The 27,246-nt window shown below is 42.1% G+C and overlaps 2 protein-coding genes across 3 annotated transcripts in view; one reads left to right on the forward strand and one right to left on the reverse strand.

Moving 5' to 3' along the window:
- Positions 1 to 6,152: 6,152 nt before the first annotated feature.
- LOC148184621 (endogenous retrovirus group K member 9 Gag polyprotein-like) lies at positions 6,153 to 7,551 on the forward strand. Its single transcript, XM_088053819.1, is given in 2 exon segments — positions 6,153 to 6,615; positions 6,617 to 7,551. Coding segments are annotated over 2 exon segments (1,017 nt in total). The 5' UTR covers positions 6,153 to 6,292; the 3' UTR covers positions 7,311 to 7,551.
- A 9,580-nt stretch (positions 7,552 to 17,131) lies between these two features.
- The window catches only part of ZFAND3 (zinc finger AN1-type containing 3), a 161,512-nt gene continuing 151,397 nt past the window's right edge, over positions 17,132 to 27,246 (reverse strand). For both annotated transcript variants that reach the window (XM_088053245.1, XM_088053246.1), the window contains exon 7: positions 17,132 to 19,822. In XM_088053245.1, the coding sequence (XP_087909371.1) occupies positions 19,668 to 19,822 (155 nt within the window). In that variant the 3' untranslated portion in view covers positions 17,132 to 19,667. The remainder of the gene's footprint in view (positions 19,823 to 27,246) is intronic.

Below are 27,246 nucleotides of genomic sequence, written 5' to 3' on the forward strand. Positions count from 1 at the left end.
TTTAAAAGTTCTATTAGCCCAGAAATTTACAGAAGTCTTGTGCAATTTCTGTAATGCTGCAGCATTCCCAGTGAGGTTTACTTTAAATACCAGTGGAATTGGGAGGAATCTTAATGGTCAGGATAATAATCAGTAACGTCTGGTTTATCTAGGATCCAATTTCATTCCAGCCAGATACCAGAAGTATTCATAGTTATTTGGTCTCTTAATTCTCAGCTTTAGTTCTCAGCTGCAAAATGTGGCAGTTCAATACATTCTGGCCACTTATTAATAAATACAAATGTGAAATTGGAATGCTGCCAAAGAACTGACCTATGGGGGAGGTAGCCATGTGAGATGGGGAAGAATTCTACTTTCAAGGCTGCTAAAACAAAAATTAAAGGAAAGTCCTTTAAACCCTACCCTTCAGGTTCTGGGGCAACAATGTTCATGTTCTTCAGGAACCATGTACTGACTTCATTACTGTTTAGGGTCACACACTTACTTTACTTTCTGCTACACACAGGTTATTCTTACATAAATACTGACAGACAGCCTCTTAATAGCCTGTATGCAGCACTTTTTTTCAAGTATTTCTGTGCTTTACAAATTTGATTGCACACTTTAATCCCTTTCCCAATGGGCAAATACCTCTGGGAGGAACCCAACACATTTACAACATCGCAAGCAAAATCAAACACCCTCTTAGTGTGGGAAAGAGGAGAATAGTACTCCAGCTAACCATAGGAAACTTGAATGACTTGTAAGAAGTCAGTGTAATGTAGAGCTCAGTCACCCTGGTTAGTGACCTGTCCATTCAGTAATCTTCCATGTCTATTTATATTTCATTTCTGGTGAAAATGAAATACTGATTCAAAGCATTAGTTCAGCATGGAGCCAGATATTTTATGTCACACCTTGACATTGTGCAGTCACTGATGCAGGGCTCAGCTTGAGCAGAGAATGAAACTGTGACAGAGAGATTTATTGTTCCTGTGGAACAGTCTTGTACCCAGAGGTCAGGTCACTGACTAAAACTTGCTTCTGCAGGAAGCTCTGTGTCCAAAATGATAAAGTAGGCACTGTCAGCTCACTAAACAGAGGCTGGTTCTTGCCAGTCTTAAAAAAACTGCAAAGCAACTTCCCTTCTTGTGTCCCAGAAGGACATTCTACCCAAGTTTTGTATCCCATGCCATCCACACCAAACTTTCCAGTACTGTCAAATACCGAGCCACCGCTGCAGCTTTGGACAGGAGCTGGAGGGATGTTGGAAGGAGGCTTGTGTGGAGTATGTGTGTCCATTCACTGACCTTTGCTTGACAGATGTTCAGGAACTGAAAGGAGATTTGGAGAATGGGGAGAGGGTAGGTTTTAAAATGGCCTTCAGCAGTCCAAAGCCACACAGGGAATTCTACTCCTTTTCCTTCCTCTTTGAGGGCTTTTGGTCAAGCATTTGCCAGTGTTGATCTGCCACTTGTCTCAGGAGAGTTGGATGTTATTGCAGAGGAGCTCTTAAGCCCTTTCTACTGCTGGTGGAGAGGGTCTGCTGTGGGAGTTGAGCTGCCTAAAAGCATCAACTTAGACACCATGGGAACCCAGTCTGTAGTTAACCTAATCAATGCACAACTTAGGGTGAGCATGATTCAAGCAGCTTTGATTCCTAGGAAATAGTTTAGTAATAGTTCTGTTCATATAAGGTTGTAGTTCTAGAAGGTTCCCCAGTTCTTCCCCCTGATTGGTTGTCATTTGGTGCAGAGTTTTGCATATTCCTAATACCCGCTTCCTATTGGACCCTCAGCCTCAGGCTCCACCGTTTACTTTACTCTATAAATGTATCCCACCTACCCCATTTTGGGGTCTTTGGACTTGTCCTATATTGTGGTTGTTAACCCTGCTGTTCAGATTCTGCTGTTTGTTATTTTTGTCATTAAACCCTTTTGGTTTTCGGACTACTCCAATGACCTGCCCTTTTATTTAGTGCCAACACACCTTTGGCCAATGTAGTCTCGAGGTGGTGGCAGGTTGGACCGCCACAGTCTGTAGAGTACAGGCAAGTCACGGCCAAGTGATGGTAGGGGCAGATCATGGAGCTCACACAGGAGATGGCTCAAGAGCTCCAGCACTGCACAATCACTGTACTGACTGTATCTTACACATGTCTGACCTTCTGTCCTGCCTACTAAAGTCAGTGCAGGAATGTCAGAGTGACTTCTCTCCACAGTAGCAGGGGGTTGTACCCTTTTCTCTGCACAGAGACATGTCTCAGCCTGGCCTGCCCAATCTGAACTCCTTGATGCTGCATATGACTTCTGAGTGACAAGGGACACCATGATGATCTCACCACAGATGGCATTTCTTTTACTGGTTTGGCATAGTCAGTATAGGCAAGCACAGAAACAGAGCTTGATTCTTTTATGTGGGTTGGTGTGGACTGATTATCAGTATCAGAGCTGGCTACCACATTCAGATAAATTTGGGATAAGTGAATACTTTAGAACCCAGTATTACTTCTGTCTCCTTGCCAGATTACATGAACTAGTTCCTGAACTGACTGCAAATGAAGGTTTCATAGTCATGTCTGAAGAAATAATGCCTGTGTGAGACTTCCCCTGTGAGTGTTGCAGGCCCATCGCAACTCGAAGAATGTGACCGGGTTTCATATTCTTGAAAAGGAATTATCCTTTTTCTTGTAGGGATGGTTATGTGCAGTGTTTAAGTCTTAGTTGGCTTGGCACCTCACAAAACAAAGGCATTTATTACGCTTCTCCCTAAGACCTACAAGTCAGCAGAGAAGTAAAACAAAAGATGGTTAGAGCAGCATTGTGTAAACCCATTATGTGTTGTAAACCTTTGAAGTTCAGCCACCTTCATGGACTGTGAGAGCTGGTGTGCAAAGCTTGTATTTCTATTTGTCTGGCTGTGGTGGCACAGGCAGGGCCCCAGTAGTCACGGATAATTCTGGGTAATTTGTGTGGAACAGAATCATGGCATGAAGAATGTGCCTCTGGCTGGAGACAGTGAGTCACTTTATCACTTAGGCCTTTTTTAAACTGAAGACTATTTACCTGCAGCTCTTAATTAACATGCTGATGAAATCTGTGCTGGAAGTTTACACAGGCCCCTTGAGAAAATTTGCTACTTTAAATTTGCCTGTTTTTTCTGTATTTAGGGGATCATCCCCTTAGCCATGTGCTCAAAAATAAAGGATAAAAAATAGGCCTTCTAAGATTCAATGCTTTCTTTCTTCTCACTCACTTTGGAGTAGCAGTTATTTAGCAATGTAATTACACAGTATCCACAAATTGTAGTTCACCATTAATCTCTCTCAAACAGAAAATTACACCAAGAAATCCATAAACAGTAAGAACAAACAAGGGCCAGACTGTCCTACTGTTAAGAATTATATGGTGCGGGAGGCCTATTGCCATTTGTTTTTTTCTGATGTTAATTCCCAAGTCTTGGCTCCCATGGAGCTTTCTGAGAAATCAGAAACGTAGTGTTTTTGAAATGCATTGCAGTGTTAGAATTCTGTTTTAGTACACTTTACACAAAACTGTGTAATCCTTATAGTATATATTTAACTCTGATAAGTTTAATTGCTCTCAAAATGATTGATCCTCCTTACCTTTACTCTAGAAAGATGCTGAATGTTGGTTGAGGGAAACTGACCTGTGATGTTAAGTGACTGAATCAGGACTGGTGTGAAATAAAAGCATTAATCTTTCTGCCTTGCTGGATGTATGCAGACTGCATAAGGCCTAACATTTGTTTCAGTTCCTGTGGAATGATTTAAGTTCCACAAGCTTGTTGAAGTTCCTTACCCACCTTACTTCTACCAGCCAAAGGCTGCTAAGAGAAAACCACCCTGGGATGCATGATTCAATCACAGGTCAGCACTGTATTTTTTTTGCAGAACATGTTTAGAAACAGGAGGTACAATGTACAACTTGATTGCCTTCAGGGACTCCTGGATGACTGTTCTGTGACTCCTGAGACCTTTCAGGGCCTGTGATCAGCACAAAGCACTCCTCCAGCTGCTGAGCCAGGGGACAACTAGCACAGGCAGGAGAGTTGGCTTTACCTTTATTCTCCACAGAGAGAACAGCAAAGGCAAGGAACTGCTTCTGATTCATGTTAAGATTTCACTTGGGTCTGCCTGACCCATGATTTCTCTGTCAGTCAGATCTGTCTGTTTCAGTAGTTAACACTTGAGCATTATCTTTGTGAAGCTTGATGTAAAGAAACCAAACCCACAGTATCAACCACATGCTAAAAATCTTAATCACTGTGATTGTTAAACCTTTAGCATTTACTTGGCAAATGAGTAATAGCTTTATATTTTATCCACAGAATAACAATTTTGGGTTAACAAGAGAAAGAAAGAACTAAAGCAGAACAAAGAGACAGTTTTTTATTCTTGGTCTGGATGGGTATTTGGTACTTGCAGAGGTGCTGCCTGCCTATCTCCAGTGGTTGCAGTATCAAGCTAGACTAAGGCTCCTCAGATGGATAAAGTCCAGAGTTAAGAGCAAGGAAGAAGGGGATTAAATTGGAAATAGAACACAGCCTTAATGTTCTTTGCTATAGTGTATTGAAACAGCTGTAGGAGTGTCACATGTGGATGCTAACTCTAACAGAGAGCTTGTGAAACTGCAGGCCATATAGCTTCTCAGTCTTGCCTGAGAAGCTGGCCTGGGAAATTCATGGGAGGATTCAAAACAATCCTCAAAGACAGAAAACAGCCTTGCAGGTGTTGTTGTCTGTCTTGTTTTCTTTGCAGGAGAAAGTCAGGGGGTAGTGTGCCCCACTGACCAATGATGGTAATGTAGTAGTTTACTAACCAATAAGAGTTTCCTTTCTGTACTTTCCACGTACCAGTCTATAAAACAGACCTGAAGTAATAAACTATGAGACATTCTCCTGATTGACTCCCTAGAGAGTCTGTGTCGTTCTTCTTGCCGTTCCTAATAGAGCGATATCTGGTGACCGCCGACGTGATGTGCATCTAGGGACCCCTGAGGGTGTGCAGACAGCGGGCAACGAGCCAGCCACTTCCCCCCAGAGGGGTAAGTGAGATTCTCCCGGGCTTTCCTAGAGAGAGCTGGTTTTTAAACCAACAGGATAGTGGAGCCCTGCCAGTGAGTGGGCTTGGAACGGCTTATCTTGGCGAAGCAGAGCTCAAAATCCCGGGTTTAAGCCGATAGTGTCTGCATCACTGCATTCGCAAAGCCATCAAGATAAACAGTTCTCATAATGAGGAACTGCAATTCAGCTAATGAACAGCTTGTCTACCTTGCATGGCAGGATGCCTTGCCGTGCATGGGACTCAGTATTTCTGAAGATGCTATGCGCGCTTTGTTCCAGTGGGTAAAAGCGCAAGGTTTTGCTGTGACTGTCGATAATGCCTTTGATCTCGAGGTTTGGCTGTCGGTGGGGGACCGTTTATGGGCTGAATTAACTGAAGGGGATACCAGTGTGTGCAGTCTGGCAGCCACCTGGGGGGTGCTTTTTAAAGCACTGGAACGGTGCCAGTCTGAGGACGGCGAGGCCGGGATGGAAGACTTAGATGCAAGGAGTGCCTCCTTTGTACAAGATGAGAGACTGGGGGATGGGACCGTGGATGAGCAGCGTAGCGCTCCCGCGGCTCAGCCCGGGTCCTTGGAGGACTTTAGCTGCGGGCGGAAGCAGCCTGCGAACCAGAAATCTCCCTCTCCAGGACCGACGCCGCGAGCACCGCCGCCAGTGGCAGCGGGGGGTTCTCCCGCCCCCACCGCTGCCCTCCATGGAGTCCTTGCCTGTGCCGGCGCCGCCCCCTTCCCGGGCCAGCTGTAGCTGTTCTGCCACAGCGGCAGCGGGGGGTTCTCCATGGGGCCCATGCCTGTGCCGGCGCCGCCCCTCCCCCGGATCCGCTGCAGCTGTTCTGCCGCCGTACCCGCTTTGGTTTCCGAGCGACAATTTACATTGCCTGAAGCAGCCGGCCCGCCCGCCTCTTCTGGTGCCTGGAATGACCCAGCTGCCAGCCTGCCCTGGGACCATCTTGGGCCGTCCCCACCCCATCCGGTGACCGCGTATCCGAAGCGTCGGGCACGTTTTTGGGACGTGGTGAAACAGCGAGCTTTGGAAATGGGAGATTGGGAGTTGCTCGAGAGGCTGGGAACACCCGGGACCGGAATTTTTAACACGGTGGGTGCTGGAGCAGGGGGGACCGGAAGCCGCTTCGGCTTCTGATGACTGGGTCCGGCTGGAACGGGAAGTCGAAGGGGCAACCCAAGGGGCGGCCTGAGCCTTCCCTGTGTTTAAGGCTGCCCCGAATATGGGACAGGCTGACAGGCATGATGTGATGGCATGGAAGGTGGTACAGGATATACAGAGTAAGGCAGCACAGTACGGGCTTGGATCTCCCGAGGTTATGCAGATCATTAGGGTGATAGACACTAATCTGCTTGCTCCATTTGATATTAGGCACCTGGCTCAAGTCTTGTTCCAGCCTGTGCAATTTAAAGTTTTTGAAGATAATTGGAGACAGATGGCTCAGAAGGCTGCAGACGGGAATACGCGTCTGCCTGCACACGATCCCAGACATGGGGTCAGAACAGAGGCCCTTACGGGTGTGGGCGAGTTTTCCAATCCTGATCTCGTCCCGTTGGGACCCTAGAGTCCTTGAGCAAGGGCAAAAAATTGGTATTGGAGTATTGCTGAAGACTATAGAAACAGCTGCTCCCAGGGCACGATATGTGACAATCACTCAAGGTTTAAAGGAACCCTTCTTGCCATTTGTTGAAAAAATTGCAGCAGCCTTGAAGAAACAGGTTGAAGATGATAACCCGAGACAGCTCTTGTATAAACAACTAGCAAGAGATAATGCTAATGAAGACTGTAGGAAGATCATAGAGGCTCTTCCAGGAGACCACTCGATACCAGAGATGGTCCAAGCCTGTGCCAAAGTGGGCTCTGTGGGGCACAAAATGTCTGCTCTGGCAGCTGCTCTAGCATCAAAACAACCAGGCTGCCAGAGTAGTTCCCAGAAGCAAAAGGATGCTCAGGGCAAGGCTAAGCAGGTGCAGCAGAATAAAAAAGGAAAGGGAAAGTTCTTGTGTGCTAGATGTCACAAGCCAGGTCATTTTGCTGATCAATGTAGATCTAGATATCATGCCAATGGTCAGCTTTTGGTGGATTCGGGAAACGCGTACAAGAGCGTACGGGGGAACTGCGCTCTGACACAAGTGAGTTCCCAGGGCACAGCCCCCCCACAGGCCTACTCAGCCAGCTTAGAGGCAGCACCCAGGGGGCTGAAGGAGTGGATGTATATACCGCAACAACAGTTACATTAGATTCCGGTCATGTATATAAGGTTCCCCTGGATGCTTTTTGTCCTCTGGGTCAAGGCTTGAGTGCACTGCTTGTGGGAAGATCTAGTGCAACCCTACAGGGCATTTTTGTACACCCAGGAGTCATTGATGCTGACCTTATGGGACAGATTTGTGCCCTGGTTTCTACTCCTTCCCCCTGTTACCATCCCTGAAAAAACTCGCATTGCTCAACTTGTGCCTTTTAAGTCCTGTGTTCCTAGGACTGTTGACCGGACTCGTGGGGAAGGTGGCTTTGGATCTACTGGACTGCCCCAAATCCTTTGGTCTGCCTGTATCTCCACTCAGCAGCCTCAAATGACGTGTACCCTGAGTCTGCCAACTGCCAGCCCGCTGCAAATTCAGCTTCAAGGTCTCATCGACACCGGGGCAGATGTGACGATCGTCTCCTTCTCTGCGTGGCCTCCGTCCTGGCCCTTGACTCCCATGGGTTTGGCCATTGAGGGACTGGGAGGTACCGCACAGACATTTGTGAGCCAGCGGCCCGTGCTGATCAAAAACCCAGAAGGGCAAACAGCTACGGTCTGGCCTTATGTCACTGCAGCTCCACTTAACCTCTGGGGGCGGGATGTTTTGGCAGCATGGGGGGTGCAGATTGGGACACATTTTTGATGGGGGCCACTGTGGCGAAGGGCACACAGCTTCCCACGCTGCCTTTACAGTGGCTGGTGACCACACCCATCTGGGAAAACCGGTGGCCCCTGGCAAAAGAGAAATTGGTTGCCCTTCGTGAATTAGTCCAAGAACAGTTACAGCAGGGACACATTGAGCCTTCCACTAGTCCCTGGAACAGTCCCGTTTTTGTGGTCAGGAAAAAATCTGGGAAGTGGAGGTTGTTGCAGGATCTCCGCAAGATCAATGCAGTCATGGAAAGCATGGGGGCATTGCAGCCTGGCATGCCATCACCTACCATGCTTCCCATGGGGTGGAAAATCCTGATCCTTGATTTAAAGGACTGTTTTTTTACAATCCCATTGCAACCTGATGATAAATGCAAGTCTGCTTTCACAGTGCCTACGATCAACAATGCTGAACCCGTGCAGAGGTATCAATGGAAAGTTTTGCCACAGGGCTGCAAGAACAGCCCGACTATTTGTCAGTGGTATGTAGCTCAGGCCTTATCTGGGGTCCGTGAGCAATTCCCTGAAGCTTATTGTTATCATTACATGGATGACATCCTGGTGGCGGCATCCACCCAGGATGAACTGCTGAGGATACAGCCCCTGCTGTTCAGAGCTCTGCATTCTTATGGCCTGCAAGTAGCTCCGGAAAAGGTTCAGCAGCATCCTCCTTGGAAATACCTAGGAGTCAAAATCTTAGATGGAACCATTTGCCATCAAGAGGTGCAATTCATGGATTCTATCAAGACTCTGAATGATGCCCAAAAATTGATGGGTATCATCACGTGGTTGCGTCCTTACTTAGGGCTGACCACAGCACAGTTGTCCCCATTGTTCAGTCTTTTGAAGGGGGACCCTGATCTGAATTCGCCTCGAGAGCTGACTCCTGAAGCGCAGCAAGCGCTGGAGGATGTTCAGCAGGCTGTTTCTGCTCGGCAGGTTTACCGTGTGGATCCATCCATTGATATCACCGTTTTTATTACTTGTCCAGAGTTTCATCCTACAGGTATCATTGGCCAATGGAGTGAACAATGGTCTGATCCTTTGCACATTTTAGAATGGATCTTTCTGCCCCATCAACCGAAAAAGACAGCCCCCACATTATTTGAATTGGTTGCTCAATTGATATTTAAATGCCGTCAGCGGTGTTTGCAGTTAATGGCAGCTGACCCTGGAAAAATTGTCCTCCCAATACGGTGGGAGGAATTTGAATGGAGTCTGACCAACAGTGCCTCTTTACAGAGTACGCTGCAAAACTTTTCAGGGCAGGTTGCTTATCATCTGCCCAGCCACAAACTGTTGCAATTAGCAGGGTCAGCTGAATTGTCCTTTCGGCAAAAGAGTAGTCGGGTGTCGGTGCAAGGACCCACCATTTTCACTGATGGTTCAGGAAGAACGGGGAAAGCCATTGTTACATGGAAGGATGAATCTGAATGGCAAGTGCTGGAAGGCCATGAGTCAGGCTCAACCCAGTTAGTCGAACTAAGGGCCGCAACCATGGCATTCCAGCGGTTTTCTCAGGTACCACTGAATTTAGATACTGATTCTACTTATGTAGCAGATCTCGCTAAGCGCTTAGATTGTGTGCTCCTGAAGGAAGTTGATAATGAGCGTCTATTTCGGCTGCTGAAGTCTTTGTGGTGTGTAATCCAAGCTCAAGTTCACCCATATTACATCCTGCATATTCAGAATCATACCAATCTACCAGGGTTCATAGCAGAAGGTAATGCCAGGGCTGATAGGTTAGCTAACCCTACATGGGTAGCACCTCAGCCTGACAAAATTGCACAAGCTAAGGCATCGCATCATTTCTTCCACCAAAGTGCACATACTTTGCAAAAACAGTTTCACTTAACACCAACTGAAGCTCGTGACATTGTCAGTTCTTGCGCTGTCATGGACTTGCTGCACCTCTGCCAGCAGGGGTGAACCCCAGAGGGTTAAAAGCCCTGCAGCTTTGGCAGACAGATGTTACTCACATTGCTGAATTTGGCAGACTTAAGTATGTGCATGTCTGTTGACACCTTCTCATCTGCTATGTGGGCATCTGCTCACACCGGGGAAAAGGGTCGTGATGTTATTGCCCATTGGAAAATTGCATTTGCAGTCTTGGGCATACCTTCTTCTGTGAAAACAGACAATGGTCCTGCCTACGCCTCACAGAAAACATGGCAGTTTTTACAGTTATGGGGAGTTTCACATATTCGGTATCCCACATTCTCCCACTAGGCAGGCTATTGTCGAATGCGCTCATGGTACCCTAAAACGTGTTCTAGAAAAACAAAAAACTGGGATGATTGGAGAAACTCCACACAGCCGGCTGGAGAAAGCTTTGTATACAATCAACCATCTCACAGTGCAAAAGAATTCGGATAACCCTGTCATTTTGAATAATTTTCTTTCATTGCAGTCCTCAGGTGAGGTGCACCTGCCTCGAGCGAAAGTTTGGGTGAGAGACTTAACCACTAACAAGTGGCAAGGCCCGTGTGAGCTCATCGCTTGGGGTCGTGGGTATGCATGCATTTCCACAGATGCTGGGGTATGGTGGATACCTGCAAGGTGCGTTCGCCCTGATCTGCAACACCAAAGGCAGAAAGCAGCCAACAGGCGACCTTCAGATGATGATCAAGATACCAACCATCATTCAGATGGTCCTTCTACAAGCAGAGAGTGAACATTCTTACCTGTCGACAAGTTAGACTGTCAATTTCAAGCAGACTAACTAATGATGTTTTATATAGTGTGTGTGTGTTAGTTCACTGAACTAGTTGTATTAGAGTCAACCATCAAGTCCTTACAAAGAAAACAATTCTTAAACACCAAAAACATAAGCCAACATTCTAAATCAGCATCCATTCAGAGTTCTGGTAAAAAAAAACCTCTTGTGCTGTGTTTGTTCTCTTTCCTGCAAGGGCCCAGCAGGAGATCACAAACACTGTGCATTTTTATTTTTTTCTAAACGAAACAGGTGAGTTGTGGATGCTAACTCTGTAACAGAGAGCTTGTGAAACTGCAGGCCATATAGCTTCTCAGTCTTGCCTGAGAAGCTGGCCTGGGAAATTCATGGGAGGATTCAAAACAATCCTCAAAGACAGAAAACAGCCTTGCAGGTATTGTTGTCTGTCTCTTGTTTTCTTTGCAGGAGAAAGTCAGGGGGTAGTGTGCCCCACTGACCAATGATGGTAATGTAGTAGTTTACTAACCAATAAGAGTTTCCTTTCTGTACTTTCCACGTACCAGTCTATAAAACAGACCTGAAGTAATAAACTATGAGACATTCTCCTGATTGACTCCCTAGAGAGTCTGTGTTGTTCTCGCCGTTCCTAATAGAGCAACAGTCACATACTAAACAGCAGCAGTCACTTAATAGTTAAAAATTAATGTTTTCTTTACAGGTGGCAGTACAAGCCCCAGCACCTTTAGATATGTGATCAGCTCTCCTGCTGTTTTCACACAGACTCTGTCTCTGAACATGACAATTTGATGTAGGAGTGGGCATTGTAGTTGATGAGGAAGAATTTGCAAAAGGGATGATGGAGAAAAGCTTATGGAAATCACAGCAAAGAAATTAAGACCAGCAGGGGTGCTGAAACAGGCTGATAAATAGGTATTTATTGGATAGTAAGTTTCAAATAGCACATATTTACCTGCTCCCACTAATTCAGCAGGAGTTGCTGCTTCAGAGGCAAAGTATTTCTGTTAAGGTGGCAGATGGAATACAGTCAGCATCTTCCTGCTGATCCTGCACACGTGCACACTCCCATCATCCCTCCGAGCTCTGTGCCCTGGGACAGCAGGACACACACTATGCAGAAAGATCAGAATTGCTGGCAGTCACTCAAATCTCCCACCTGCTCAAGGAGAGTGTTTTTAGTGCAATTGCAAATGAACATGATGGTGGTTCCAGGACCAAGTCTAGAGTAGTTGACAATAATTTAACTACAGCTACTATTAAACAGGGAAGTTGAGATATGGGGACAAGCTACATCTCACCAGAAGATAAGCCAGACAAGGACTGATAAAACACATGTGGGTGTGTAGGAAGTGAAAGCTGGCTTATTCCAGCAGCATCATTCTGCTACAGCCATTTGATGTCCCAGAAGATTTGAGTGTATGTAGGTCCATGTACAGGAAATACATGTGGAACTATTATTTTTGACAAGACCTGAGACCAGTCAAAAGGAGAAGACAAAGGGTATACAGAGTGACTTGAAAATAGATGTATAGCTGTAGAATTTGCAACTAACTAACTGCTGCTTACCTGGTGAGCATTTCTATCTATAGAAATGTTGGGGTGGTGTGTAATGAAGGGCAAAGTTTGCTTGCAAACAGAACAAAGGTCACACCTCTGGATGCTGTGCATGATAGACTACCTAAATGAGATGGATTCATGCAAAGCTGGCACAGGAGGATGGTCTAAAACTTTTCTACGTAGCCATCCTTTCAACACTCTAGTGTGGACAAGAGTTGTGCTGGCCAACAGTGATCAATTTTCATTTTACCCTACTGGAGTTCATAATCTTCCTAATGCTGCTGCTAAATGCAGCATGTTAAATGGCTTCTCCAGAAACTGTTGTAGCTGAAACTTTCAGGAATCTAAAGCAAATGTAGTATAAACACTGTAGGAGGAGGTGGGGGGAAAAAGACAAATTATTTTAGAATGAAGAATGAATTTAGCTTAGCTTTAGCTCACACTCTTTCCTCCCTCCTCCAAGAGTCTTGTATTTATGTGCTTTGAAAATTGGAGAGATAAGACTGAGCATTTCAGGAGTCAACAATGAACCTTTCACTGTTCATTGGCTTAAAGCAGCAGTGCTGGTCATGCAAGCCTCTTTCAAAGATACAATGCTGTGCTTTTATTTGGTTTTTAGGATTTTTTTAGGATTAGCTCTTTGCTTCAAAGAGATCCTAAACAATCTACAAAGATAAAGACACCCCAAAATTTTCCAGTGTTTCTTCCAAGAGCCCCAAGGAGAGCTCCTTCTGGAGTTGCATCTCTGATATTGAGGATGACTTAAATACTTTGCCTTCAGAGATGTCAACTTTTTTTTCTAAAGAACCTTTAGTTAGAATTTGATTTCCAATCTCCTCAAGCATGCTGGTAGAGGGAAGTAGTGTCTCCTACAACTCAGAAAAGAATAAAGGGGACTAAGCAGTAAGGAAACAGTGGGTGTTACTGTCCTTTTGTGTTAAGGGAGAGCCATAGATAGGAGTAGGTCTCTATAATTTTATTCTCATTACTTACACAGTCAGTGCATCATGCTACAAGTTATTAACTCACAGCATCCTACTGCATGTTGTTGGCTTTGCACAATAAGGAACATTCTACTTATGGTTTAACCATTGCCATTGCCACTTGAAATGTGAAGAACAAAACCCTTCTATTAGAGGATGCAGTCATCATCACCATCTTTAAAAACTATATATAATTTCAGTCATGTCTTCCTAGTGCTTCAGATGCATGTATTGAATTTGAAATAATTTACAGTCTTATAAAGTTCTGCTTGTTTTTCTTCTAAAGAAAATAGCAGCATATTGCAAATTAGGAAGGTCCAGTAGCAAAATATGTAATTATTACTAAATAATCCATCAGAAATGTTTTCTTATTACGACAGTCCCATTTCATTTCTTTGCATATAATGTCTGTTGCAGAACTGACTCTCAAAATCTACACACGTGTAGTCACAAAGATAAAACAAAATGGTTTTCTGTAGTACCAAATCAAAAAAGTTGGTGCTGTGTGGCCTCTTTCCTATTCTATGATCCAGTCTGACTCGAAGAGAAAAGTGGATGTGGGTCACTAAGCACTTGTCACTTTGCATCCTCTGCCTCCTGTTTTCACGCCTTCTTTTGTCCTTACTCAACTTCAGAGTGGAAGATCACGCTTGCAGAGTTTATGGGAAGGTGTTTGTGAACAGAATCATAGAACTGAAGAACTGTGAAAAACCTCACAACTGAAAATCTAGAACAGGTGAATCATGTTTGCATTGTTTCAGTTAACTAAAAAAATAGCTTGTCACTACAGTAAAATACTGCAGGTCATCATTTCTGTAGACCAACACCTGTATTTTAATCTGCCTGAACTAATGTGCAGGGACTTGCAAGAACAACGAAGTTGATGTTTTGTTTTTTTTTTTGTGGGGAATACTGAAAAGCCAAAAAGAGGAACATTCAAGCAGAACTCCTTTCAAATGCCCAGCTGCACATGCTGAGTGCCTCAACAAAAAGGAAAAATTAATGAAATTAATTTTCATCAGTGAGAGGAAGAGTCCTTCTCACTGATGTATTTCAGGACCATTATTTAAGAGTGGTTCTCTTCAGCAGCAGTGAAGTTTGTTCTCCCAGAACAGCTGCTGACAGTAAGAAATAAAGCCCATTATTGCACCAGTTCACCATGTAAAATGTGCACTGCAAATACTTTACAGCAGTTTAATCTTACACACTTTTCTTTCACTGTGGTCCTTTGTGTAGTAAAGTATGTACAGACACAGCCTTAACTAAGCATAATCTTATGAACTGGTTATACTAAAAACTACATCCTTACACAGCAGCTTCTACCACCACAACCTTTGTGTTGAACCACATGTGTTACTTTTGTTCTTTATGCAGAATTCTAATCAGGTATTTGAGTAATGGATCTGGTGCCAATAAATACAGTTCCTTTTAAGAAGTTGCAAGAGACGGTCCGAAGATTCCCTCATCTGTCTCACAACCGTCTCAAGGACAGAGACTGAGACCCTGAATATCACAAGGGACTTGGTTTGGGGGTTTGGGCCTAGCTGAGGTGGATGTTTGCTAAGTGATTATTTGCAGGTGGTTGCACGGTACACTGCCCTCATTCCTGCTGGTGAGCAGAGGCTTGTGCGTGGTACCCTGTGCAATGGGTTTTCCACAACACTTTGCCCTCGTTCCTGCTGGTGAGCAAAGATTTGCAAGACATGGATCGCTCTGTACCCTACACCTGCTCCCCGTGCAATGCAATTCATCACAATGATCATCAATCTACTCTGGTTTTGGCCCTGCGCCCCTCGCTTTGCAAAAGACTATAAAATTATACCCCAAACTTACCTTCCTTTGAGATCTCCCCAACAGACAGAAGCCTCTGCGTCATAGGACGGCTGAGTGGACTTCGACGTTGGTAGCTACAATCCCCTTACTCTCTTTTCCTTATGCTTTGCTTTCTCCTCTTTTCCCTCTATCGCATATTAGTGCTGATGAGCACTCAATAAAGTGTGTTTTGCTGTTTAAGTCCTTGGTTTGCTGATAATCTTTTGTAGTCTAAGACTGACTAAAAGAAACACATCACGAATCGCACCTTGCAGATCGTGACATAAATGCAGTCTTAAATATTTCCACTGGTTTTCTAGGCATAAAAGTTTCTAGGAGAATATGAATTTATTTCCAACGTGAACTGGCTACAAGCTCATTGTTATATTAAGGGATCACTTTGCTTAGACCTTCTGTTGGCTGTTCCTCTGATGACTGACAGTATCAGTAACTACAATACAAAGAGAATGTTACTAAAATTTCTCAGGGCACTTAACTGTCTACACATCAGCTGTGAGGACAGGTGCTGTCAGATGTTACACTGGCATATTTCTTGGAGTCTGTTATAAAACCTGTGTTTTTATGTCACAGTTAATATTGGTTTTCCTCCCTGGTTAGTCTTTATACTGAAATAATCATTTTAAGATTGAAAAAAAAAAAAAGTGCTTTTATTCCCTAGAGATTTATATCTAAGATGTAGCACAGAATCACAGAAGGAGCTGCTGATTACAGAATGAACTGCACACCATAGTGAGTACAAAGCCAAATATAAAGAGGACATTGTTTTCACTAGGCCAGGGGATTACAATTTGTTCATAGGAAAAGTGGTGCAAAATTCAAGTTTTGAATGTATTTACCACCTGCCATTGAGTTGATAAAAGCAGCCAATATAACTTCTGGATTGCTGGAATTGCACCAAGACTCTTTTCAGGGTGTTGCCTGTGCACTATAGATGTGCTGCCACTCAGTCAAGACAAAGACCTGTAGAGAATATTTTAACAGAAGGTGAGCATGGTATTTTAGTAAAAGCCTGTCTGCACAAACCAGCCTTTGGTATAACCGACGATATTAATGTCTAATGTTCTTGAAACTCTCCTGAAGCAGAGAGAATGAAGCAAAACAATATCCTTGTGTACGGGAGAAAAAATGTAAACCAATGTGCATTAGCCAATGGTAACTTGCTAAGCCCGTGGACCCTCTAAAACCCTATAAAAGTTTGCTAAAGATAGAAATAAACGACGTTCACCATACTTCTGTGAAGACTAGGCTGAATAGTCTGAGTGGTTTCTCAATATGGACCTGCTTTGAAACAGACCAGGTATACAGCAACATTGCCAGGCAATTCTTATTTTTCCTAGAAGTCTTGGTTTGCACCAAGTCACAGGTTTGAAACTGGATGAAAAGGCAGAGCTGTTTTATGCAACTTACTTTTAGTAGAATACAATATAATTCTTGTGCAAGAATTATACAGTTTTGTAATTGAAAGTACCATAAGAATTTGAGGGAAAAAATGGGTGTATGTGTCCCATGAACCAGGCACAAATTCAATTTCAAACAAATTTCATATTTTTTTTTAATTGTTTTATATTCTCTCTCCCTCTAACAGAATAAACTGTGGAGATTTTAATTAGCCTTGTGTTTTTAGCATCTAAACAAGTAAGAAACAATAGTTATTCCTCTGTATCCATTATGAATATGGCCCATTCTGATTTTTTGAACACAGCTTCTAGGTGAAGCTGTCAAGTCATGAACATTTGACATTGACATTGACATTGAACATTGACAAGTCAATGTCAAAGAACATTTAAGACATTTTAATGCCAGTGATACAGTGTACAGTATGCATTTGACTTAAAGAGTATGCACAACTTACTCCTTTGATTACTGTATCTAACCTCAAAGTTAAACGGACCAAACTGGCTACAGTAAATTTGCTTACAAAACAAATGCCTCATTTCAAACCCAGCAAAAATGTTATCCTTCCCTTCCAAACCTACAGAAAATCCTGTCTACCTTTCACCAATTCAGCTTGGTCTTTTCCCCATTCGTATTTCTTACATGAATTTACGGTAGAAATGGTGCAAAATAGAAAGAGGTGTTGAAATAGGCAGAAAGGAATTCAAACTTTAATCTGATTGGTTTAATTTTTTTTTTTTAGCATGAGGAAAAAGAATAAAGTTACAAGAGTCTTTCAATATTTTCACAATGTTAAACTAAAACTGAGCTATAGGCTACATGTGTAAGTAAATCTAGAACACAAAAGGGCTAAATAAGATCTTCTTTTAAGATACAAGAACTTAAGCTTTCTTTACGTTTAACAAACTTCACAGAACAGGTACTGCAAAGGAACAACCCCCTCTCCAACTTTCTATTTAAAGTGAACATTGTCCATAATTCACATGAACTTTTAAGTAGTGTCCTCTCAAGAGCAACCTTGAAACCCTCTGTGCACTTATAACAAGCTTAAAGAGAATATTAAGGAGGAACAAAAGAGTATCTTCAGTATTAATGCAGAAAAGTCTTGTGTATCAATCAGAATGCCCATCAAATGCTAGGATAGGATTTTGTGGGAAAAGAAAGTGCGTATCACAGCAGCTGCCAAAATCCATGAATTTTTTAAACTCCTTACTGCAAATGTAAATAATATCCTTGGACAGTCCCTCTCACCAGGACCACTTCCTGAAAACGCAGCCCATTACAGAAGCTTTTGCTACTGGTTCATAGTCTTGAATAAGAACAAGGGAAAAAAAAACCTGCTTGCCTTCCAGACAGCTTGCATTTGTAATGATAGGACATTTCTGATTTGCTTCATGGTTAATGCTAATACAGTCAGATGCTGTGTATGTGTAAAGACACACACACACACACACATATACACATACATATATACATATACATATACATATACATATACATATACATATACATATACATATACATATACATATAATTTTTTTTTTAATTAGTTGTCTCATTGTTAAATGTTCCTAACATTGGCTACCAAAGTCATAGTATAATTTGGCCTATAAGGAGTTAATTACCTGTAACAAATAGAATGGAGGATCACTCATACAAGCTGGGGTTTTCCAAGTGACAGGTTACTTCTCCCCATGTGTTTCAGATCTGCCCAGTATTTAAAGATGAGACAAAGTTGATCCTTCCCTCAGGTTTTCTTACAAATTTACCCACTTGTTAATAACTTACTAATCAAATGAGAAGTTAAACTCATTCAGGATTAAGCTGGGTGACATTGGCACAAATTATTTTTACCTGCATAAGCCCCGTGGGCAGCAAGAGACAGCCTGGTTATGATGTTTGCTTTTATGTTTCCGAAGTGGCAAAGCTGGTGCGGTTCGGCTCAGCTCAGTGTGACACACCGTAACACAGAACCATAGCTCTAACCAGATCCAGAACATTCTATCCAGATAATGTTTTTCACATTCACTTGCTATATTCATTTTGCGGGCAGGGATTTTTGTGGGCACGTTCAGCTGCATAGAAGGAGGGCTGGTGGAGCCCCTTTGATTATCTCATTGACACTCTGAACGTGAGGAACACAAACTCATTCTGACAAAAGTTTTGTTTTACAGGTTGTTCCCCAATACTGTTACTGAATTCTGTTTGCTACAAAATGTCCTTTTTTCCCCAGTATGTAAGTCTAGCTACAGAAAGTCAGTCTGTAGAATCCAGCCATGGCTACTGTGCTGTGGATTAGCCTTATTTGATCAATCATCAGATACCTGCACTTAGCAAAAGGCAAACAAGAGCCAATCAGGTTTTGGCCAGTGGGAATGGCTGCACTGCTCAAGGTATGTGGAATCTGTTCACACAAGATGCAGAATCTCTGTGGATGCCATGTAAAAAGTCGCACCATTTACTGCTCCGGGACGGAGCTGGATTTAAAGAGAGATCATAATTTAACAGAGAAGAAAGGAAAAAAAACAAAAAAAAAACCCCAAAAAACTCTGATAGGTTCTTTATAGTAAGATAGATATAAAAATTTTTCATAAGAATCTCTGTCCCCCTTTCTTTTTGGCTTCCTGGGAAGAACCAGAAAGGTGTTCCTACCCCAACAGAATCCCTGATGCTGGTGACACTGCCTAACTCAAAAGCCACACGCGATGAAGGCACAAGTTACCAGTCAGGTCTTCTGCACTTAAGCAGTTGCAGTTGCTGCTCCAAGTAGTATTTCACCTCCTCAGGATTCAGTAGCAGTGAAGAGGTGAAAGGCTGCACATTAAACAGTTTGTCCAAAAGCCATGTGCATAGCAAACTTTTACACCAGCTTCTATACAACTATTTGTTTTAACTCTGCAGCTGGAATGTTTCCAGCATAAGGCTTTTAGAGTGACTCCAGCGATAACAGAAGCCTTTGGATTTTTCTTGCTTTGTTTAAATCCACTAGCCGTACTCAAAAATAGTATTTCTTCATGTTTTATTTTTATACGGTGGCTAGCAGGCACCTTAGTAACCAGCCAGAGATCAATTTCAACCATCAATCCCTAAACTACAGTACCAGGACGGTTGGCTAAAGAAAGGAAACTGATTGGCTGTAGTCTGAAACTTGCCTAGTACAAGGTGTCTGGCTGACTTTGTCCTAAATAAGGCTAACATTAGTGAACTAAGAGAACAGCATTTGGTTGCAGTCTTGCACTCAGGAACATCCTTCGCCAATGCGCTGGCAAGATCTCCCTACTTTCCGATCCAGTTTGACCATTTTCATGATGGCCTCCTCGCGCCCGCGGCCCATGTGGTCGAACGTGCAGTCGTGCTGTTCGGGCAGGCGGTGCAACATGCAGAACACATAACCTGCCAGAGGGAGACAAGAGACATGGTTAGGGACTGCTTACAGAGCTGGTATCTCACCTGAACCACAAGTGAAGGAACCCCGTCTACTGGAGGATTACTCAGTTCTCAAAAATTAATGCCAGTTCAAAGCTTTTACTTATTTTCTTACAGGGTAACGAATATGTGCTCATTTACTGCATTTTGCTGAGGATTTATTAACATAGCACCAAAGCTCAAATCATACAAGATTTGTGGGTTTTTTTGCCATTCTCTCATACAGGAAACCTCCAAAATCATCTAGGCTATGTACATCCAGAAGGCTACGTACAGTAAAAAAGTTAATGCTTTTGGGTTTTAATCATCTTCACTGAAATCTTTCCTACTTTTAAGTGGACTTTGAATTCTGAAATTCATGCCTATGGTACTCTAGAGTGAGCTCGCAAGGAGATTTTCAAGTCAGAACTGTTAAATTTAAGCACTTTTCTTCCAACTCACTGCCAGCATTGGCAGTGACGGCAGGAGGGTTCACTGTTCCTTCACTATCCCAGTCTTCAGAAGCTTCTCCCCATGAACCATTCTGACACTAACCACGGTTGGGGAACAGGCATTTGACACAGGGACATGTCATGCCACATCACTTTGCTCTGTAGCTGAGAAGATGAGGTTATTGTCTCCTTGTCTAAAGCTCTTCGATGTTACTCAGCTTTCCAGGAAGCACGTCACTTAGAAACATGCCATTACTTTTCCCTGCAGGTAAGGAGGGTATCTGCCACAGCCATCACTTTCTAGTCTACAAATGAAATCAGCTTTTTCTTCTTTGTCCCTAACGCTTTGTAACAGTAAAACTGCCTCAAATTTCCCACGTCCAAAATGAACGCTAAATAGCAGTAAGTAGCACTGAGATGCTATACAGTTACAGGGCTCACCAGGCCACTGCACATGACACCAATTATGGTTTGTATATTATTGTCTGTGATGGGATATTTTTCCTGCCTGATGGTGCAAAGAGTAACACTCTGCCTCTTACTTGAATGCTTTACATTACTGCTGCTTCTCAGATGCTCAAAAGATATTAAACTGACACAATTATGGTATTTGAGAGATGAAAAAGGATAAAAATAAGTGAGTGAATGGGAGAGTGTTTTGTGCATATACACGCACACACATATATGAGAATATGTGTGTGAAGTAATTTAACTTCCTGGACTATAAAACATCAATTGCAGGAGTGAACAACAAGCTACCTTTATATTAGAGTGATTGTTGAGAAAACACAGTGAGGAAAAGTGTCATACATGTAATTATTTTTAAAAAGTGAAGAAAAATTGATTTATCTTTGCTCTTTGTTTCAGTAGCACCAGGCTATGAAAAGACATGCTATTATCTGTGGCTCGCTTTGAAACCCACTTCTAGGAACAAAGCCAAAAAAAGCCAAGTTTTCTGTGTTGGTATGTACAATTCAGAAATATGGATGGAAATACACAGATTGAATTGATATGCATCTCACCCCTTGTGATCATTGCCTCCACTTCAATCTCAATCTAGGTCATACCACACTCAAATGTGACAAATATCTTTCCTGAGGTGTCAAAAATTCAAGGTCTGATTGTTAAAATGAAAGTATCCCTGGACTACACTGCCAACACAGAACAGGCATTTCACTCAGTTCTCTCTCACAGAAAGCAGGGTCTGAAGGCTTCCCTTATTTCTTGAAATGAGATTTCAAACTGCTGAACCAATGTCCACTGCAGGTCCAAGAATCATAAATACCTGACTGGATGAGCTCAAAAATCAAGTTCATCATCTTATCTGAAATGAATGTCTAAGAAGTAGATGCAAGACACCACGAAGATATGGACTGAGCAGGAGGTGTCTCAGCTCCTTCTAAATAAAAACTGGTTTTAAATCCTGGCAGTTTCACAGATCCTTTGTAAATGCTTAACAAGTGTATGTAAAAATCCTATCTAATGTTACTGAAAAGAGATCTTGAAAATGTATACAATCTTCTGCACTGCTTCACCAAGACTCTTTGACAATTCTGTAAATCTAGTAAGGAAGTACATATGTGTCCTGGGTTGATTATGACGTTAAATTGTATCCCCATTCATCCACCTAACCCAGACACAGGTTTTGTATTCTTAAAATTCCATCTAAGAGTAAAAGTGAGTGGAAAAGAAGCACCGAGTCTGTTATCAGAGACTGTACTTGCTCCCCCCGCATCGGGAGTTTTGACTACAGCACAGACAACAAGAGACAGATTGCCTTGGCTTTCCAACTAGCCGGAGCAGAGAGGTCTTCCTGGACTGTTTTCTTTCCCTTTTTCTGAAACGAATCGAACCTACTCTGGTCTGGGGACTCGGGGGAGCACCGGGAGCTTGCACCCGTGGACTACCGGGAGCCCAGTCTGGGCAGCGGCATTTTCCAGCGCCAGAGGGACTGATAACAGAGCGAACACCCACAGGAAAGAGACCCTCTGAAGTTTGTCATCTCTTCTGAAGGGCGAGAGGTTTTGTAATTTGATATCATTCATTTTTGTGCTGGGTAGTGCTGTGCCTGTGAAATAAACAGGTTTTTTCCATTTCTCTCAGAGAAATCTCTTCCCGAACTGGTTGGGGGGTGGGAGAAAAGGGCCACGTGGGTTTGCTTCCCGGCGGGGGCCCCCATTGGAGGTTTTCTCCCAAATTTGCCCTAAACCAGGACAAATACACCACATGGTTTATCACTTTTGAATGTGACCTTTCAATTGCCCCATCTCTTCCCCTTCTACAAAGCACCATGCATACCAGCACAGCTTCATGATGTTCCCTTCTACCCTGCCACCCCTAATACAATCTAACCTGTATTTTGCCTGATCTTTATTTCATTTTTGAACACCTTTTATTTCTTTATACAGCACCCGTTTTCACACAGGAAATCTGTACTGTATGCTATATTTACTCCACGTGACACATTATTTATTTTTTTCTGTTCATCAAGGATTTTTTAATGCATTCTTAAACAAAATTTCAGTAACTGTCCACAAAAGAATGGAGGTGATTTTCATTTTCCACAGAGTATGGGAATAGTATGTCTAATTTCAGCAACTAAATGATCTAAACGTGTTAATAAATACATATTTAAATATGTACTGCTAATTAGAACAGAAAGTATCTAATGAAAGAATACCCAAGTTAATTTTAAATATTACGAAAATAGTTCTGCATATATTGGCTGATTTATGGAAGGGGGCTTATTATGGTTGAATTAGCAATGCAGATCTCCTGAAAATTCCATTTCCAAAAAGAGAATGCAGATCTTTAGTTTCATTGCTACAAATGCTTAAATCACTTTAAAGATTGGAACTTGCATTTTTGTAGGTTTGACTTAAAATTTAAATGCCTTTAAAACACTGTTATTCAGCAACTGAGTGACAGTAGTTCTGAACATCTTTTCATTAGTTCAGAGTGGGTATATTCAATTATTCACTCCTTGCTTCTTCAGTGGTTTGAAAATCAGAATGGACATTCTGTGGTCTGCATGTGCACAAGTGCCTGATGTTGCATCAAGGCCATCAGATTTCACAGCAGTTCCATTATTAACTTGTGTGTGCTGGGGCAGAAGGCCCATGGATAGATCTGTATTTTGATCCTTAATGTCAATTCATATTTAGAGGTGAAACTTTTTCTCCTGAGAACTCTGCTTTTACAGTTATAACGGAAGTTAGATAAATGAACTCCTGCAGTGTATTTGCTGTTAATTTCATTATGGGATGGTATCAAATACAGGTTGTCTCCCCTAAAGGAATTTACTGCAGAAATGCTTCTTTTAGTACACTATAACTAAAAGACAAAATAAACAACTTTCTACTAGTGGAAAGACCATTGCAAAAGGGAATCCATTTACCAACTAAAGTTCATTTATCCAAGTCATTAACCTAAAACATGCCAGACTTCCACTGCCAGCACAGAGATTTCAATCTAGTAAATGTAGTAATAACATCTCACAGCACTGCAATTGTTGTTTTCTGATGTTAGAAGTAAAGCATGAATCATCCACTCCTCAGATCTCTAATGCAAACATCTTGGAAAAACATTATGCAGCTCCTCAAAACATTCTGAGCACCACAGAAACTTCTTCATAATACAGCACTAAAAAAATTCACTTCCATTTCATTGCCAGAGCAAAAATGGCTAAAGCCATAAAGCAAAGCACCATCCCTTCCTTACAGAGGGGTCACTTAAAGGAAGCCCAAGACTGCACACCAGCAACTATGAAGATGCTTTCATCATTCCTGAGGAACTAGATGGGAAAGGGATATTGGAGAGAACAGAAAACAAAAATAGGCTTCCATAATCCAGACCAGAAAGTATGCTCAGTAGATCACAGATCTACAGTATGCTGTGTGTGGGTGTAACAATTGTCTTTTCTTCACTGCTACACTCAAGAACCCTGGTACATTTTTGAATTTCTGAAAGCTGAGCCATTCAAATATCATTGCTGACATGAAAAGGCAAAGCCCTTCATTACCAAGTACCATCAATTATTCACTCTAGACATTAATGCTTTCATTGCAGACACCAACTTCTCTGAAGATTTAGCCTTCTATACTACAGTGACCCCTTTTGATACATTCAAAGAAACTCCCACTGGTAGGTAAAAGAATGTAAAGTCAACATTACCATAAACCCTGAACTTCTGATACTTAAAAATCATCTTACCTGCCCACTAGGATTGGTATTTATCATTTTCATACCCAAGTAAACAGGCAGAAGTTCAGAACTGTTGGAACTTGCAGCTTACACCATTTCCAAATTTTATTTAATAAACAACCCGTGTTTGAATAGAGCCATACACAAAACCTATTCAAAAGTAGCCCTAGTAATGACACAGACATAATCCTGTGCAGAATTCTGTGCTGTGTGCTTTGACTTCTTCACGTTCTTCATAATGTATTTTACTTCTCTTGCAAATTTGAAATTCTAATTAACAGATGTTCAAACAGAATTTAAAAACACTTGTGACTTAAGAGTTGAAGATGCTGCAAAAATTCTCTACCAAATGTTAGAACTGTGTAAGGTTAGAAGTCAACTAACTAAACCAAAGGTGTATTATCTAACAAGGTATCGTGTGAGTCTACAAGCAGATTTCTGTACAAGAACAGATTTTAATGTCTCTTTAAACACTGAACATATCTGCAGGCTATCACACATCACAGCCAAACCAGGCAGATGAGCAAGCAGAGAAGATCAGCTCATGTTGCTGCAGCACTCAAAACTTAACACCATTCACTGCAAGTGTCTAATAATCCCCAAAACATTTATCTCCCCCACCCCTTCCAACTGGAAAGATGATTTAATGTGTTGCAGATTACACTAACAATAAAATTATAAGCAAGTGTGGGAAAAAATATTTTTTGTTTTTTTATAGACATGAAATAGGTAAGAAATGAATGGAAGAATAGAACAAATAGCAATGAAGATACAAAGCAAAATCCTAAAGGCTTGAGTATCGGACAACAGCAGTATGATCCAACTTGCTTCCCTGTGTTCTGGAGGTTGTTCAGCAAGAACACGTGGTAATGGAAGGACAGGAATGTGCGCTGTAGTCCAGCCAGGCAAAGCTTCCAGTGCACCTCATATGCACTGTGTTTGGAAATATATTCTTCTCTCCTGGTATCTTGTATTATTCTCGTTTGCACAGTTCCATTCTTGCATATACTCTAATTACCTCTCCTCTCTCTTCTGTGGGAATGCTCTGCTTTCATCACACAACTCAAGGAAATTTCAGTTTTACTGACATTTTCTATAAAACCAAACCAAATCCCACCAAGCTAAACAATGAGGTTTTGGAAATAAGTGAACTAAACTCTTCTGTTTCTCTTTCCCAGCTTTGCAAGTTGTCATGGATTTTGATTAAGTGATAAGTACCTCAGAATAACTTGGTTGGGAATCTTGTCATTAATTTCCAAGGGGAAATGGGAGCAAGCCACAGTATGATGAAGCTTTTTAAACAGATAGATGTATTTATTAAGACTCCACAAAACTGAGACAGTCCTTTGTATAATTTCCACTCCAAATTGAGCAGATGGGAAATGTTAACCTCTAGGTGCTCAAAGTTAGAAGTCTCCAAATATCAATTCATGTTGTCTTAAACATTGCCCCTCCTTGAGGCATTTCAGTTCCATGAATCTTCACAAACAGCACAGCTGCAAAAGGTTCACAAAACATACAGTAGAATCAAGTGTACTTTTCCTATTAACTTATTTTTCTAACCATTTGCTATGATCACTGCAACTTAATTTTCAGTATTTTCTTTGTCATACAGATAGTTGATACTTACGCACAACTACCAAAACGATCAGCAGCTGAATCAAAGAGAGGAAAAGGAAAGAGGTGGGGTAAGACACCTTAGAATGTTTCTTTTACTCTGCCTATCTGTCCCTGGGACTGGATGAGCACCCTGGGACTTCCATCCTGGTCTCAGTCAGCAATAACCTCAGGTTTCATGCTGAAAGCATACAGCTCTGTGGTATCTCTGGTGGTACTCATAAGAGTGCTTATGAGATCCTACAGATTCATTTTGTATTTCTACTACTGGTTTTATGCTTAGGAGGATAAAAGAAGGGAACAAAGAATTTTTTTCCCTTCTTCTTTTATTTTGCTCTCTGCCATAAAGAGGGTAAAGCAATGTCTATGTATCTGCATTAGAGACAGAAAAAGCATTTGTGGAAAGGACTGCCCAAGAAGTGAATGGAAGAAGCTGTATACAAAAGACAAAAGACATAATCCTGTAAGAGTCACTGGACAGGTATGGTTAAAGATTCTGCAAGAATTCTTTCAACTACAAGGAGAAGACTTTGTATTTCCAAGTTTGGTCACATATATATAACCTGTGCTTCAAAGTTATTTTCTGTCTATTTTCTTTAAGATCATAAGCTTGGGAAGCTGCTTTAGGGAGCACACAAGAGATGCAGTTTGTCACTGTGGAGACCCTGCAAGCAAGCTGTTTTATCCCAATTCATGCTAATTTCAAATACACTTCCCTATCTGACTACTTGCACAGAAAGATATCAAACTATTTTTTCCTACATTAAATGTGACACAAATTTTGAACAGAGAATTTATATCACTTGAGAACAGGGCATGTGCCAATTTTTAGGGGAATTCTTTGGATCAACAATTCTTACGGAAGTTCTACACAAGACACTATTCTATTCCTTGACTTTGGAACTAAGAAGAACAACTCTACATTTTCTCCTGTAAAGGACATTGTATTTGGAATGGGAGAAATTAAGATATGGTATTCCACTAGACTCAATTCGTACTTTTGCTGCAGTGAACACTAACACCAGAGAAGTAGGGAAAATGTTTAGGAACAGAACTGATGTTTTCAGAAAATTTTTCTCAATTTCAAAGAATCCCTTTGATGAATCAATGAATCAAAGCCATAAATACAGCACATCTACT

Source organism: Pseudopodoces humilis, chromosome 3 (assembly GCF_049639895.1).
Source record: "Pseudopodoces humilis isolate 2021_Gansu_Grassland_sample_001 chromosome 3, ASM4963989v1, whole genome shotgun sequence".
Lineage (NCBI taxonomy): Eukaryota > Metazoa > Chordata > Aves > Passeriformes > Paridae > Pseudopodoces > Pseudopodoces humilis.